General features: G+C 38.0%; 1 protein-coding gene across 13 annotated transcripts in view; it reads left to right on the top strand.

Annotated features, from left to right (window-relative positions):
- Nucleotides 1-16836, top strand: part of LOC121297190 (collagen alpha-1(XXIII) chain-like) — a 240114-nt gene that overhangs the window by 211632 nt on the left and 11646 nt on the right. For 12 of the 13 annotated variants that reach the window (XM_041223308.1, XM_041223310.1, XM_041223312.1 and 9 more), the window contains 10 exons: nucleotides 3081-3107; nucleotides 4285-4347; nucleotides 6006-6050; nucleotides 6687-6722; nucleotides 6852-6929; nucleotides 7443-7466; nucleotides 9014-9067; nucleotides 9233-9277; nucleotides 10218-10307; nucleotides 11492-11554. In XM_041223308.1, coding sequence (XP_041079242.1) covers nucleotides 3081-3107; nucleotides 4285-4347; nucleotides 6006-6050; nucleotides 6687-6722; nucleotides 6852-6929; nucleotides 7443-7466; nucleotides 9014-9067; nucleotides 9233-9277; nucleotides 10218-10307; nucleotides 11492-11554 — 525 coding nt within the window. The remainder of the gene's footprint in view (nucleotides 1-3080; nucleotides 3108-4284; nucleotides 4348-6005; nucleotides 6051-6686; nucleotides 6723-6851; nucleotides 6930-7442; nucleotides 7467-9013; nucleotides 9068-9232; nucleotides 9278-10217; nucleotides 10308-11491; nucleotides 11555-16836) is intronic. The other variant, XM_041223304.1, reaches the window with a different exon arrangement.

Here is a 16836-nt window from a genome sequence, read left to right as displayed (position 1 = left end):
ATCTGGTGGCACTACAGTGTAATTGACACCAATTAGCTTACTTGATGTTCTTATCCTAACCCTGTGAAACAAGGACACAGCAACTACTTTTTAATAGTACTGCCCTTGTAAAAGTTTCCCAGCTAAATTTGCACAGTAATTCTGCAATTTTCCTAGCTTTCACATAGTTATACTATGCATTTACCATAGTTTGCCATGTTTTTTTCATGCTTTACCACGCCTCTGTGGGCTTTATAATGTTTATAGATACAATTCTTACCTGTACAATGTGCCACCATTGTATGTTATGTAGCAAAGTGAAAAAAGCTTTTTTTATTGTTTGGACATTTCAACTAGATTATTGCAGGGGGGACACCTGATGAACTGTACTTGTATGTTTCTGAGAGCTCTGTTGAGGCCACAGAGGTGCTTTTAAACATTCAAAAAGTCTGCCAGATGTGCTGACTGAAACACAAAATCAAACAAATCCATCTAAACAAGAAGGAGAATCCATTAGTCGAAATAAGCTGTGTCCTATCAACCCCAAGCATCCCTTTAAATAGCTCTGTCCCACAAGCATCGTAAATAGAATACCTTGGTGTCTGTTTACAATATTATTACTGGAGTCTAGCCTTCTGTGCATTTCAGACCATGGTGACAGCTTTTGTTTTTCCCAAATGGAAGATTGTCTTTACAGAACATTTTACAAGAAGCACTCACAGAGCTGACACTTTCAACATGACAACAACCTCTTTGAGAACAGTTTGTAAAACATGTTAAAGGGCACTACAAAGCTGCAGTAGTTCCACTGTCTCAAACAAGCATTTTCTGTTGTATCTAGAGTAAAGGTGGTATTGCAGCAAGTGTCCCTTTATCAGTTTTTATACATGTGTGTAGGTTTAATAATCGAGGCTGGAATGAGTCACATGCAAGGCTCAGGTGCGGTCCATATACCCGTAACACAGGAAGTAAATGTGAAGAGCAAATCAATACCACCTTCTGTGTTATAGTACAGCAGCAGGGTAAATGGGTAAAGGCTATGTGGATATTTCCGGTTGTCCACACGTTCCCTTTTCTACAGTTTAAATGCAGGCATTTGTAGCACAGGAGGTGCTTTTTACCAAGGAATTATAGGACCTTGAGGCCTATTAGCAGCCTGCAGAATCCTTTGCTCTCACCACAGAAGTAGGAGCTCCTTTGAAAAGACACACGATCCTTGGAGAGTGTACTCTCTCTTAGGTGCTTTAAATCCACTCTAAAACAGTTGAAAAAGGTTCCATGAGCTGCAAACTTGATTTAATAAATAGATTTTTTTTTTTTTTTTAATCCTTACCAAAACATTGCTTACAGCAAGACAAAATATCTATCAGACATTCGTTTTCATTTTAAAATAGGACGACAATAATATGGTATAAAATTAAATAAAGACGGCATAATACTGAAGTTTAAAAACAAAAAGATGCAATGTTACGACATTACTAACAGCCTGTGAATTTCCACAGTTTGTTATAGCAGCATATGAATCAAAGGAAAGGAGAACCAAGATGCAGACTAAGGAAGGTCTGGGGTTTGTTCTGAGGTGCTACCCTGCTGTATTTTTACAGGTGGCATCAGGAAGAATGTAAATCTATGCAATTTCAGACAGAAAACTCTGAATACACCTGCAAATAAGATCATTTGAGCGACAGGAAAATCTGTGCAGCCAACTCCAAAAGTCAAGCAGACTGAGGCAGTAACTCCCACATTCATGTCAACCCTCAGTTAGTGTCAGATTCTAATAGTAATCAAGCCAGGTACATTTAACCTTACCTAGCACAACTTTGACGTGTGTTTCGGGTTATTATCTTGCTGAAGAATGAAGGACAGCCAAACTAGCCGTAATCCTGATGGAATGGCATGCCTCTGAATTATGCTATGATATGGACTTGGTAAAGATCACCAACTCTGTCACCAGCAAAGCAACCCCAATCCATGACACTGTCTCCTCCATGCTTGACAGTGGGAACCACACATGCAGAACTCATGCACTCACCCTCTCTGCGTCTTACAAATAATTGGTGGTTGGACCCAAATATTTCAAATTTTGACTCATAGGTCCATAAGACCGACTTCCACTCCTCAAACGTCCAGTTTCTGTGTTTTTTGGCCCAAGCAAGTCTCTTCCTCTTATTCTGCACTCTTAACAATGGTTTCTTTACAGCAATTCTTCCAGTTAGGCCAGCTTCTTGCAATCTCCTCTGAACAGTTGATGTTGAAACATCTGTACTTCTAGTAGCATTTAGCTGAGCTTGTATTTCAGGGGCAGTTAATTTCTGGTTTCGCAGACTTGTGACTCGAATGGACTTGTTCTCTTGGCCAGTTTCTTCAAATCTTTTGATGGGCTTGGCCACAGCAGTTACAGACATTTGCAAAGTTCCTGCGATTTGTCTTAAAGGTTGACCTTAATTTCTTAAAGTAATTACAGACTTTTTCTTTGCTAAATTGAGCGTATTTTGCCATTTTCTGCTCCCTTACATTCAGGAATGACAAACTTGTGCCTATACTACCTATATTTTCAGGAATCATGGACCCTCACCTGTTAACAATAATTGGTGACAAAAGGTTAATTAGGCAACATGCTAGTTAATTCAGAGAACATCTAACAAAGACACTTTTATACTTAGGTCAGTGTTCTAACACCGTGTTATACACATTTCAGACTGAAATCCCCTTGCTTTGGGTGACCATTTCATTGAAATTGACAAGATTTACATTTTCATTTAAAAATGACATTTTTGAATGCAATTCACTTATGATTATCAGCTTATATAAGTACACGTATCATATAATTAAATATTAAGTATTTATAGACAACTTTATACAGTTAAAAGCATAGATAATCATGAAAAACCTAGTTTCAAGCAGGTGTACTCAAACTTTTGACTGGTACTGTAGCTTCATGAAATTCAACAAGCTGGTTTATGTTTTTCCCATGTAAGTGTGCAGTATTTATTTACAATGTGTTTTAGATCACTTCAAGCTGCTTGAGAAGGAATCTGAGCATAGTTTTGAAACTCAAGTAACGTGTGCCCCTGTATGGGTTTTGTTTTTTTTTCCCCCAGGGAGAAGATGGTGCTCCTGGACAGAAGGTTAGTAACAAGCAATGTCAGAACCATTTCGGAGCAGTAGTATCCACAAGGGCTGCTGTTTGAGCTGTGTCCGTGGTAAACAGTTTCAGAGCAGTGGTATCCACTGGGGCTGCTGTTTGGTCTGTGAGCTGTGTCTATGGTAAACCGCTTCAGAGCAGCGATAAATGGGTTATTCTGAGCTTGTTTGGATCAGCTAAGGCTTGCTTCCACGCAAGGGCAGTCAGTCATTTCCAATGTACGGAATGCCAGTTCTACACATGGAGCGTCTTGCTCAGCCCTTTCATCAGCTCGTTATCCAGTATGCATGATAGAAGGGTTATGTGACTGAAGGCTAATTCTTTCCCAAACACACTATCAGAGAGTAGGAAACAGGCTGCCCTGCTCCCCCAGTGATGCCATGCCTGTTAAAATTCTCCCATGTGGTTTTGTGTTATCTGCTCCCCTCTGAGCCAGATTAGCTCTGTTTGTTGTCTTCTGATTTTTGGAGTCTTTTATGTGTGTATTTGTCAGAAGTTGTTCAGCAAAGAAACCTCATGTGACTGCTTGCACGCAGGCATTGTAGGTGAAGGGACCTGGACCAGATTTTTCTGCATTGCCCCAACGAGGTGATGTAATGCTGGAAGTGTAGCATTGCGCTGACAGAAGCCAGGTCTCAGAGCTGAGTTTGTATTACACCTATTATTGGTTCTGTATGTTTGTTTGTTTTTTTATTGCCTTTATAATGTCTTCCAGGAGAGAAAACATTTCTGCAAACAACCTGGAGTGCAAGAATACTCTGAATCAATTCAGGCTTTACCTTTGCTTGCCAACTACAAGCAAACCAATAGAATGTGTGTTGATGCCAGTTAGGAATAGCAGATGAAATTCAGTCACATTGTCACATGATTTGAATAGAATGAAGAAGGCTGTTCAGTCCTGGTACTTAGGAACTTATGATTCTTCAGACAAGCTCAAAGAAGTTGAAAGCCAGGAACTGGGAACCACTGTTGGTACAAAAGATTTTTCCTAAAAGTCTTTGTTTTCGAGAAGTTTCTGGAAATTATAAATTTCCATTGGAGTATGTAAACTTTTGACTGCAGCTGTATATAGGGGAAAAAAACTGGCATGCTACTTGCTCTTTAACAGCTGGGAATGTTGAGACATTTAATTGATCTTCAGGCTCATTTGTGTTTTTCAGGGAGAGAAGGGTATTATGGGTTTCCAAGGTGAAAGAGGAGTCGATGGATTGTCAGGAACTAAGGTAACTTATCTGAGCCCACTTCCACCACACTAGCTTTCATTGTCCCCAAAAACACTGGTGAGGACAGTTAATCAGTTCAGTAATGCTTCCTTTAATGTGTTATCAGGGAGATAAAGGAGACATGGGTGATATGGGCAAGCCTGAGCCTGAAGGGATCATGGTTAGTTGTAATTTGGATGTTTCAGGATGTGAGTGGTGCTGTAATAATCAAATGACCACAAGAAAAGTATATTTATAAAAAAGGTCCCAAACAAAAAGGTTCCCAAAATAATACAACAATAGTCACAGTCCAAAGTGCTGGATCTAGGTTGAGGGGTTGTGGCAGTGTAGATGATCAGAGTGCTGGATACAGGTTGAGGGGGTGTGGCAGTGTAGATGATCAGAGGGCTGGATACAGGTTGAGGGGGTGTGGCAGTGTAGATGATCAGAGTGCTGGATACAGGTTGAGGGGGTGTGGCAGTGTAGATGATCAGAGGGCTGGATACAGGTTGAGGGGGTGTGGCAGTGTAGATGATCAGAGTGCTGGATCAGGTTGAGGGGGTGTGGCAGTGTAGATGATCAGAGGGCTGGATACATGTTGAGGGGGTGTGGCAGTGTAGATGATCAGAGGGCTGAATACAGGTTGAGGGGGTGTGGCAGTGTAGATGATCATAGTGCTGAATATAGGTTGAGGGGGCGTGGCAGTGTAGATGATCAGAGGGCTGGATACAGGTTGTGGTGCTGTGGCAGTGTAAATGTTCTGGTTGGTAGTGCTGGCTCTGTTGCTTCAGCTCCCATGGTGCTCTCCTACCAAAACAAAAACAACAATACTCCAGCGTCTCACTGTATCAGCGTAAGGGACCTTACTCATGTAGCTGCATCCCCTTTGTACTGCTGTACTCCTCCCCATGATCAGCACAGCACCACTCTATCCAATTGCCTCGCGCAACACCGCTGATCACAACAGAGCTGTTTAGCAGTCTTACATCTACACCCTTTCAACAAGATAACCAACTTTCGGTTCCTGCTACCATTGAATTGGCCCATCCCTGTGAAGGCGTACCACCAACCTTACTTAGCGCCCCTCCAGTTCAGAAGATAGATTTACAGTTCAGATTCATTCTCTCCCGTTCACAGGATGTTTTTCAGATGATTGCATCATGTCTTTAAAAATGTAGCTTGACTTCAAAGTGTAGCTACAGTACTGCCAGGGGCCAGAATCCATTCATATTTACCAGATCTGCTTTTAAAAATGTCATGCTGCTATCCAGTTTCCAGAAGTAGGAGGTTATAAATGGTCTGTCTATACTTTGGTAAGATTCCCAAATAACTTTTTATTACAACGTTTTACTGTAAAAGCCTATTGGAGCTCTGCAGTACTGTAGCAGTAAAGCTGCAAACTGGCAAACCTTTTCAAATAGGATCAAAGAGTCAAACCAGTTCTAATAATATACATACAGTCCACCATAGATCAATGAGCTAAAGCACAGATGACAAGCCAGCTAATTAAAACTTGCCTTTTAAAGAGATCTTTAAGACAACCAGAAGATGTATTTTAAATATTTTTCAGTGAACGACTCTAAACTGTTTTATTAGTTTTATTGTCACATGTTGAAAATATAAGGTGGTTTTATATACTGGATGAAAAACTGGGTGAAACTATTTTCTGGTCATTGCAGGGGGAGATGGGAGCACCTGGAATTCCTGGATTCCCTGGGCTAAAGGTAATACTCATGATGTTTCCTTTCTTCTCTTAAAGGACTAGCTAATAATTGAAAGAGCTTCATGTAGTTTACTGTTCCCTTGTCTATTCATGATGTTTTACAATCAATGGGAACGTGTTCAGGAGCCAGTGTTCATTCCTAATTGCCTGCCAGTGTCCATATAGAGCCGGCGCCATTGTGGTCTGCCACTTTGGATCAAGTTTTCTTTTGTTTTGCAGGCAGCACACTGCTGTGCACACGGGGGTGTTGAAACTTAGTAATATAAAGATACTTTAAATAATCTTTTAAAGGTCAAGAGACAGGGAAAAAAATATAGTAATAAAAAATATATAATACACTTGAAGCTGCTTCAAAATCTACATCAATTATCTCTTGCTGCTTGTTTATCGTTTCAGATATTAATCCATTATTTGAATAACAGCACTTTAGATTAAAATGGTTTAAACTGACAATTGCTGTACCCCCATCTATTTCTGTGCTACAGCAATTTTTAAAAACATGTTCGATGTATGCTTTTGTTTTTATTTCAAGGCTTTTAGATTTAGTTTAATTTTTATTGTTGTGTTTGCATGCTCCCCCCATAAATACATATATCTAATTATTATTATTTTATTTTTTTTGTATTACTATTTTTAGGGTGAACCAGGAAATGAAGGGCCAGCTGGTCCCAGGGTAAGTAATAATTCATGTAAACTGGAATGAGAAAAACCCTTTCAGATATCCAGAGTTTTCTCATTTGTTGGTCATTCTATTCTAAAGTACCAGTCTTTATATTTCCGTATATTGTTATATCTTTTAAAGGGTCTACCTGGTCAAAAGGGTCATCAAGGAGCAACTGAGATCATAGACTACGATGGAAGAATACATGAAGCCCTTCAGGTAAATAGTCTTCAGAAGAACATATTATTTTAGGGTTCAAATGGAACCGATCTGGGCTATTGAAATGCAATCCCCAGGGTTATCTGTTTGCCATTTTACAGCTAGGAATGCTTCAGGTTTCTGGAATTCAGCCTGAAGATTTTGACATGGCAAAATGCAAGCAGAAAAAGTTATAGTAAAATACAATCTGGTTGTGAAACATTAGCTTGTAAGTGATGGAAGATGTTTTAGTTGTACTGTGTCCGTACCTCTCTTTTCATGAACCAAGACCTGGGTATAGTAGATGATCTCTTTGTTCATTATGTATAGTATATTTTTCTTAAACTCTGAAGCTGGTAGAACTCTATAGAGCTGTCTGCTCTTCCATGTTGGTCATAGGTATTGTTCTCCTCAGTGTTTTACTGAAACAGGACAAAGTGGGCTCTATACAGCATATATATATATATAATATATATATATATATATATATATATATATATATATATATATATATATATATATATATTATAACAGGCTATCCAGACTATCAGTGTCATGGTTATCATTAAAACACATGCTGCGTGCTGTGCAGTGAATGTTTACTTACTGCCCGAGTGAAGCTGTTACTAAACTGATCATGAAAGTCAAATAACTCTTCTGTTTGAAACACTATTTTTTATTTTACATCCCCTGTTACAACTTTGTGATAAAAAATAAAATGTAGGGGACAAATAAAATATTTATAATATATAAATATATTATATATTATATATATATATAATATATATATATTTATTTTTTTTATAATAAATAACAATTATTATTTTTTGGTAAGGCAAATGTTATTGAAATGTGTATTTAAATCTCTTTAAAATATTTATTTAGTATGTGTCCTGATTTAATAGATCAACAATGAAATGAAATGGATTTTAAAATACTGTATTAACAATTCACAAGAAAAATAATTACCATGAATGACTATAGCGTACTGCTGATTTTAATAAGAAGATACAGTAAATGCATGGCATAACATTTTGTATTTTTTATTTTTTTTTTAACTAACATCAGTGTGCAATGTGGTTTTTTTTGTGACAGAAACCAGAGAGATGCTACTCAATGTTCAATTAAAGGGCTGGATTATTTCTCACTAGTGTTGTATTGCTGGTGTATTTTCTTTATTTTTTATTTGATCATTATTTGATTTAGCCTTATTGGATATCATCAAAAAACACAACTTCAAAACAATCCATCGAAAGGTAAATTTAAATCTTGATTTGATCAAGCTCTATTCCCTGCTATACTATGCCACAGCTGGATTATTTAAGAGCAGATTACAGCACTGGATTGAACCCCGAAGTCAAGTAGACAATCATTTTGGCCCGTATTGTGATGAAAGTTAGAATCATTTTCCTGGTGAACCACGTGACCTTTTTTCCAGTCTCTAATGCTGTCAGTGGGGCTGCTGTTGATTTAGTGTCAGTCAGGTGAGATTACAGGAGCCAGCAATCGCTTGGTTTCTCTACTTTTTCTCCTCAGAGGAGAGGCTGAATCTTTATAATTGCCTCATGCTGCAGGAGTGGTGATGAGGCTTGAGCTGCGTTTGGCATCACTAGAGCAGATCTGCACTGTCTCCGTGCATTCCTCAGGGTGGTTACAGTTATAGGTTTCTGACGGATATTTTTCCTTAAATGCAGGCTGGAGCTGTGTTTGCCAGGCCTAGACCACAGAACAGTCCATTTGCTTCTCTTTTGTTTTTGTATCTCAGTCAGAGGTACACAGAGCAATCAAGTGTCAAGTTTCAACTATTTCAAGTGTCAGACCATTTTTCCTCTATTAAATATGTGTTTTATAAAAGATAACTTCACTGCATTTTCTGAAGACCCTGTGGTCAAACTCTGCAGACCCCAGTTTGAGAGTCTCTGTGAAGACATTGAATACTGGGGTCCGTAACGACAAGGGAAAGGTCAGGGCAGGATCTTAAAATGACCCAGTTCATAAACAATGAGGCGGATAGAGCAGCAGTCGAGTAGACCATGTTTACACAGGTGTTGCGGTGCTGCATTAATGTACAGTTACTGTAACTTGTCCTTTGTGTTGTATTTCAGGGCCCTGCTGGTCCCCCTGGCCCGCCCGGTCCCAAGGGAGAGGTGGGACCCAAGGTGAGCTTAATGTCACTGTGATGCCGCATACAGGCAATGGCTCTTATTTTGGGGCACCATTTGTATTGTAAAGCACTATATTTGTTGGGACAGTATTTTATTTGGATACTTATTATAAGATATTTAACTGTGTTAAAAGTCCTTTTTTATTATTTTGTGACACAGGGTGAATTGGGATTACCAGGTACAGCTGGAGTGGATGGAGAACAGGTAATTATGTACACATTTAAATGAAGGTTATTGCCATTAGACCACTTACAATGCTATTAAAGTCCTGTGTACCATAGTTTGGATTGCATGCTATGTGAAGAGTAGCTTGTTTTAATGTGTTGCTCCTTTTTAAATTACGTTGAGGCGAATTTGAAGTAATCTCTGATTCCTGATTATTAAATGCTTCAAAGATGTTTCGGCACAGTCATTAATGTAAGTGTAAGTATATAAAGAAATGTTGCTTAAACTGCTCTTTTGGAAGCTTGTTGTGGAGCTGTCGCAGTAAAACCTTGTATTTTAAAAGATGGTTTTCAGCCCCTTCAGCAACACTGCCCCGTCTTCCTGTTAGTTAGGAATATACTGCAGAACACAGTGGAAGCAAACCCCCTACAGTGTCCTTCCTGTGAGGAGTATACTGCAGAACGCAATGGAAGCAAACCCCCTACAGTGGCCTTCCTGTGAGGAATATACTACAGAACGCAATGGAAGCAAACCCCTTAAGGTGGCCTTCCTGTGAGGCCCACTTGACTTCAGTTCATGTTTTTTTGTTTGTTTTTTTTAAGCGAAGAATTCATTTGGATAGACGTTAAAAATCATAAAATGTGATCTAATTCTAAACCTGGTTTGTACTTACCCTCTAAAAAGTCTAGGCTACCCCGACACCAGCATGACTGCCAGCCGTTACATTTTCAACTCCTTGTTTTTTTTATTGCTACGACAGAAACATATTCAGTAATGCTAGCAATGTTAAATACCCACTAGGCAGTTAAAAGGATGCCTTTATAGTGTACACAAGTGTCATCTTAATAGTTGTGTAAATGTCTCCTGGAAATCAACCAGTAACTTTTCTTTTCAATTTGCGCAGTACTTTAAAAAGCCATGCTCACTTCCAGTTCTCAGCCCCTTGTACACCTTTTAAATGAAGTGAACTGTGCCCTAGGGTCCTAAAGGTGGGAAAGGAGAGGTCGGGATCCCAGGGTTAGCTGGTCAGAAAGGAGAGAAGGGGGAGATGGGCTTGTCCGGTCCTGCGGTAAGTGGAGCAGAGGCAGGGATGCTTTCCTTGTATTCCATCACATGAAACGTTTCTCCTGTCAATACGTTTTACCCAGCAAGTGCTTCATTGTTGATTGATTTATTTATTTATTTTTTAAGAATACAGGTTAATATATATATATATATATATATATATATATTATATATATATATATATACTGTCGCCACACATTCATGGCACATTGCCTGAGAGGGAAAGGAAATAGGATGAGGAGGTGTGAGTCAGCTTTGTATTTTCAGCAAGCACATTGTTTCCATTTCACTGTTCACGCATGATCCTGCAGAATGTCATAGAGACATTTCATCTAAGAACCACAATCTTTTTGATCTCTTGGTGAGGGCAAGAACAGTGCAACTAACAAATTTCCCAAAAGTGAGAATACTTTTAACAGCCAGTTCACGTTTTGATATTAAAACCCTAATCTTAAAAAAAAAAAAAAAAATCTCTCATCTCAATATCTTCTGTTCTGATGTTATTGCTCTCATCCAGTAATGGCCAATGAAGCAATGACAAAATCAGCCTAATGTCATTTTAAACCTTAGATTTCTGTTCTGAAAATCATGATTTAGAACTTTGTATATAAAAATAAATAAATAAAATTGCAGTCATATAAATCTAGTCTGTGTTTTCTTGTGCCACTATTAAGGCATACACAGCTTACTGGTGTGCTTTAGTACACATCAACATAACAAAAACACAACATCCATTACAGGCTGTCAAAGTATTATTTTCAAATTAGAATTGCAGTTATCCCAAAGTACATAATGCCATTTTGGTTGTCTTAAAATACCCTTGATTTTGCCCTGTGCCATTAGTACTAGGAAAAATAGTCTAATTTATTTTGAAGATTTATTTTCTGCATCCACCCACTTTTAGTTTTAGTTCACAATGTTATCAAAATCATGTGTTACTGTGTGTGTATCTGAAAGTAGAAGACATTGAAAGGTATCCAGCTACAAAGTTAGTGTAGCTATTGGCCTTCAAATACTTAATTCCAAGATCAGTCATGTACAGGCATTTATCTTCAACCCGATGACTTGACTGTGCTTCAGTGAGTTTGTGTTTATCAGGAACGTACTGTACTAAAGAGTATTATACTTTAAGGGTGTGCATCTATTGTACAGTTAGTATGGCACTTATGTAAGTTATTCTTGTTTAAGGGTATTGATGGACAGAAAGGGGAGAAGGGAGAACCTTGCCCATCTAGCTTGGAAGACCATATTGTAAGTGTAAACATTTATTTTTGCAATGTCTGTATGTAATGTTTTATTTTAATACATTAGGGCTGTCACTCAATTCAAAATCAGTTCATTTATGGGTATTAGTTGATTAATAAAGGTAACTATTTATAGCGGCTGTCCTGCATAGTAATACTAAAAAACCAGTAGACTCTAAAAAAATAAAAAAGCAAGCCCATTGGGAATTTGATCTTTTTAAAAGCATTTGTGTTATTTGTGTTTTAGTAAATGTAACACATTTTCACAGAACAACGTCAATCCATGAAAGAGTTTAATAGCAAAATATAATGCACAAGAGCAGAGAATTTTTTTGGATTTTCAATTGGATTTTTTATATTATATTATATTCAAAGAACAAAACAAAACCAATAATAATAATACAGAAAACACACACCGTTTACATGTTTTACAGGATCTATAAAATGCACAGATTCTAATACATTGTTATATTAACTCTAGTGTTCAGAGATTGGTGCCACAAACTGGAAATCTTTTTTTTTTTTTTTAATTATCCCCTTCTGTTGTCAAATTACATAGTTATCAAGGACATTTTATTTTTTTTAGAAATTATTTGCGTACAAGTGTACTGGTAAATGAAAGCCTATACGTAATTTATTTACATGCATGCATTCTCTGAATTAATTTTGAAAAAAAACATCCTTTTAAAATCCTGTTATAAGTATTCACAGGGACGTAATGGTTAAATAAATGTCAGTCAGTGTTCTGCTTATTAATCTGCAAGTACGAAAATACAAAATTGCATGATTTTAAATTGTAAAAAAAAAAAAAACAATCTGCGTTCAACTCTTTAGTTGATTAATATTTATGCAGAAGCATAATCGCGTCACCTACCAGCCCTGACCCCTGCCCTCGTGCATGCTACACTCTCCCCTGCCAGCCTCAAGTCCGCCCTCGGACTTGCTTACCAGGCTAAAGGCTTCCAAGTGCGTGCCAGAGTACCTGCATCCCACTGCTGACATTAATGTGGCAAACCTCGGTTCCCGCAAGCAGGGGCTTCTCACAGGCAGAGGTAGGATGCGAACCCTGGACCTCCCACTTTGAAGCATAGCACCGATTCCATTGTACAAGAGAGCTGGGCTCCCTTGCAGATATCAAGTTTATGTCTTCATGTTTTAGATTGCGCCACCTACCAGCCCTCACCCCTACCCCTGTGCACACTACATTATAAATAATATATAAAATGTATGGTCTGGAGTGCATTACTAGAAAATATTTAATTGAGGGGTTTCCAGGCTTTCCATTCTCACTGCTATCTCATTTCGTAATGCAAAAATGGCAAATGGCACTGTTGAATTCAAAATAACATAACATAAAATAACATTGTTTTATTTACAATATCATTTAATATTGAGCTTGTAAGAAGTGATGTGGATTGACATTTAAAGATCACTTGTGGTCTGTGACACTTTGTCAGTGGTGCTTAAGTATAGATTTGGACCATAACTGCCACATTTGGGATTGAAGATGGTTTGCAGCAGGGTTTTCAAAATGAGCCAGCGACAGACGTGATTCACTGTCTAAAATTATATTTGCGCCGGCTACTTTTATTTAAAAATATTACTATTTATTTTCTAGTATTATTACACCAAAAAAAAATAAAGCATATTCCTTTTGTTATGAGGTATTTGGGGAGTTGTGTCATGTACAGAGGCTGTCTCCTTTAAGAAGGAGGATGCTGGGATATCAGCTGATCCCTTGTCAGCTAACAGCAGAAGATAAAAGGGATTGGAGATGGAGATCTGAGAAAGAGTGTTTGGAGAGACAGTGCTCCAAACTTTAAAAAGTAATTTTGGGTCAGACTCCATTACTTGGTACCAATAGGCACTGTTCAAGATTACACTATGTAACACAATTTTTGTTCCTGGGTAGTAAGTGTTATTTCCTGCTTATGCCTCAAAAGTATAGAAAATGGCTATTATTCCCCACAAACTTTGCTTTTGTGACCAGGACAGTGATATTTTGAAATTTATCTATTTCCAATGAGAAAACGGGCGAATTTGTGTCTTTTCGTTCACATAAAGTCAGAAAAAAACAACATATGAATCCAAATTAACACCCATTTATACTAAAGTAATACAACAATGACTACAAAAGATTTAGAAGTGAGTAGTTTTTCGAGATTTACGATTATACTGTAAATCACTTTCATGAATCAGCCCCCAAATGTAGTCTCCCTTCATGTTCTCGTTATACTGTCCTTGGTAGCGGCGTTCAAAGTCCAGTATATCCTGGTGGAAGCGCTCGCCTTGCTCCTCCGAGTATGCTCCCATGTTCTCCTTGAATTTATCAAGATGAGCATCAAGGATATGGACTTTCAGGGACATCCTACAGCCCATTGTGCCGTAGTTCTTCACCAGAGTCTCAACCAGCTCCACATAGTTTTCGGCCTTGTGATTGCCCAGGAAGCCCAGAACCACTGCGACAAAGCTGTTCCAAGCCGCTTTCTCCTTACTAGTGAGCTTCTTGGGAAATTCATTGCACTCCAGGATCTTCTTTATCTGTGGTCCGACGAAGACACCGACTTTGACCTTTGCCTCAGACAGCTTAGAGAAGAAGTCTTGAAGGTACTTGAAGGCTGCCGACTCCTTATCTAGAGCTCTGACAAATTGTTTCATAAGGCCCAATTTGATGTGTAGTGGTGGCATCAGCACCTTCCGGGGGTCCACCAGTGGCTCCCACTTGACGTTGTTCCTCCCCACAGAGAACTTGGTCCGCTGTGACCAGTCCCGCCTGTGGTAGTGCGCCTTTGTGCCCCTGCTGTCCCAAAGGCAAAGATAGCAGAGAAACTTGGTAAAACCGCCTTGGAGACCCATCAGGAATGCTACCATTGCAGCCTCTTGATGCCATCTCAGAAAAATGCAGATATGTATCCACTTAGGCAGCTGGAACTAAACTGAACTGGTGGGCTTAAGGCCCCTGTATTTATACTACTATTTATATTACTGGAAAGTTCTAGAAAGTTCTAGAAGTTACTCCAAGTTTACTCAGCACTGAATTTATCTGGAATGTTCTGGAAAATAGGTAAATTTCAAAATATCACTGTCCTAGGCACAAAAGCAAAGTTTGTGGGGAATAATAGCCATTTTCTATACTTTTGAGGCATAAGCAATTAGGAAATAACACTTACTACCCAGGAAAAATTGTTACACGGTGTTATCTTTATGAAAAGTTATTTTATTGAGGTAATTAAAAATAAATTAATAAATAAATTATAAAATAAAAGAATGGTACGTTATACACACACAAACACAAATGCATTATTTTTACGTTAAGTGTATATTTAAAAATCTTGATAAAAACACCTTCAGTTAAGATGTGTAAGCTGTGTATTGTTGCGCTCATTAAAAATTACTAATTTTATATCCAAAATGACAATTTTAATTTACTCCCCTTTCGCATGCATGTCAGAATATAATACGTATGTTTCACAGTTTGTGTTAATGTCCATGCTTTTCATTAATACCCTAATCCAGTATTTAATGACCATCACCAAAGTTTTTTTTTTTTTTTTTTTTTTTTAAATAAATTGCGTCTTTGTAATACTTTTTGATGCAGGTATCTGTTTAACCTCATATTCTAGGTGTCCAACAGTAGGTTTGTTACGCTGGGTCCACAAAAAAAATGTAGGAACTAATAATAGTATTTTCAAAGTCTGTTTTCTTCATTAAATTCACAATGTTGTATATAATTGCTTTTTATTTATTATTACTAAAGACAAGATAACTTTGACACTAATCGGTACTGGAGGCTTTTGTAAAGTCGGGACAGGGTTCTCAATTTTATTATTAAACTAGTGTTTTTTCTTTTACTATTTTTTTTTTTTTTTTTTTTTTTTTTTTTTTACTGATAACATACATTGTAGGTTTTGTTCAGAAGCAGCTTGCTCTCTTCACAGTATAAACGGTGCTTCGCTTTTTTCATTCTGTTCATATTCAAATAGCCTAAGCCTCAATTTCCAGTGTGTTGTATAAATCCAACGCTACAAATATTGTCACCTATGTATTTAAATATCTTAAATATTTGAAGCTAAATAAATAAACAATAATGAATAAATATATGGGTCGCCTTGGATAAAGGTAGCAGCAAAATAAATTTCAAGTTAACCATTAGAGTATGCAACAAGAGAGTAATATGCTACTAAATTGAGGAATACTAACTTATTCATGAATTGCTTCAGTATCAAAAGATAGTAAATGAAATAGAAAAGATGATCTCTGAAAGACAACATTTAAACTATTATTGATTATATATGAATGTTTATTGCATTGCCCCATAGTTCAGCTGCCTGCACTCAACTTCTTAAGAATGCAGACTTTGCTAACATTCCAGTTTGTTTATAGCTTACAAAGTTTTGCACACTACTTTGTATAATTTTTGTGATTTAAAGCAGTAGGGGTCTATTTAAGTTGAGTGAACAAGAATATTTTGCATCAGAGTGTTTCATCGATTTTCTTAGCAAATGCCAGTTCCTTTTCCAGCCAGTCTTTTATTGCAGGGGCCTGGATGATTCTAGAGTCCATTTTTCTTCTTGGTGATCTTGCCTTGATTCGAGCAGTGCTGAAATAAAGCTCCTTTGTTGCACTCATGGAATACTTTGTCAGACACTACAAGCAGACCACTACTAGTCTAGCACATGCTTTAACCATGCAAAAGTGTGCCAGACTGCACCATTTTGATCCTTTTTTTTCATAATTTCCAGTGGGAGTGTGGACACCCCCCTCCCACACTCTCACCTCTTTCCACAATGCACCTTGATGAGAATGATGCCCTCTACTGTTTTGTAAGTGCCAGATACTTCAAAACGAATTGAAACCATATTTAACGTACTGTAACGACCCCGTGCTGCAGTCACCAAACCGGTAACGAGCCGACCCGGTACTGTCCCAGTTCCGACCTGCTACTGACTGGTACTTTATTCCCCGGTCCAGTACCAAACCGGTCCTGTTCGGGTCTTGACACACCCAGTTGCTGTGTATAAGCAGACTTAGGCAGCACCTGTACATCCGTGTACTGTACACTGTACATCATGCCTGGGTTTTATCCATGTGATTTATGCAAGGCCAGCCTGCCTAATGAGGACAACCATGGCAGATGCACCTGTTTGACAAGGGGAAATACCCCTCTAAATTTTAAAGGTCTATCTGGCAGCTATTTCAGCTTGCCATGTCTTTGTCTGCCTGTAAAGAACATTGTCCCTTGCTGGAGGTTAAACTTGGTACTTAATGCACTCATGAAGCCTCCACTTG

This window comes from Polyodon spathula, chromosome 22, assembly GCF_017654505.1.
Source record: "Polyodon spathula isolate WHYD16114869_AA chromosome 22, ASM1765450v1, whole genome shotgun sequence".
NCBI lineage: Eukaryota > Metazoa > Chordata > Actinopteri > Acipenseriformes > Polyodontidae > Polyodon > Polyodon spathula.
The sequence above is the reverse complement of the archived record's forward strand: the minus strand, read 5'-3'. Positions and strand labels throughout refer to the sequence as shown.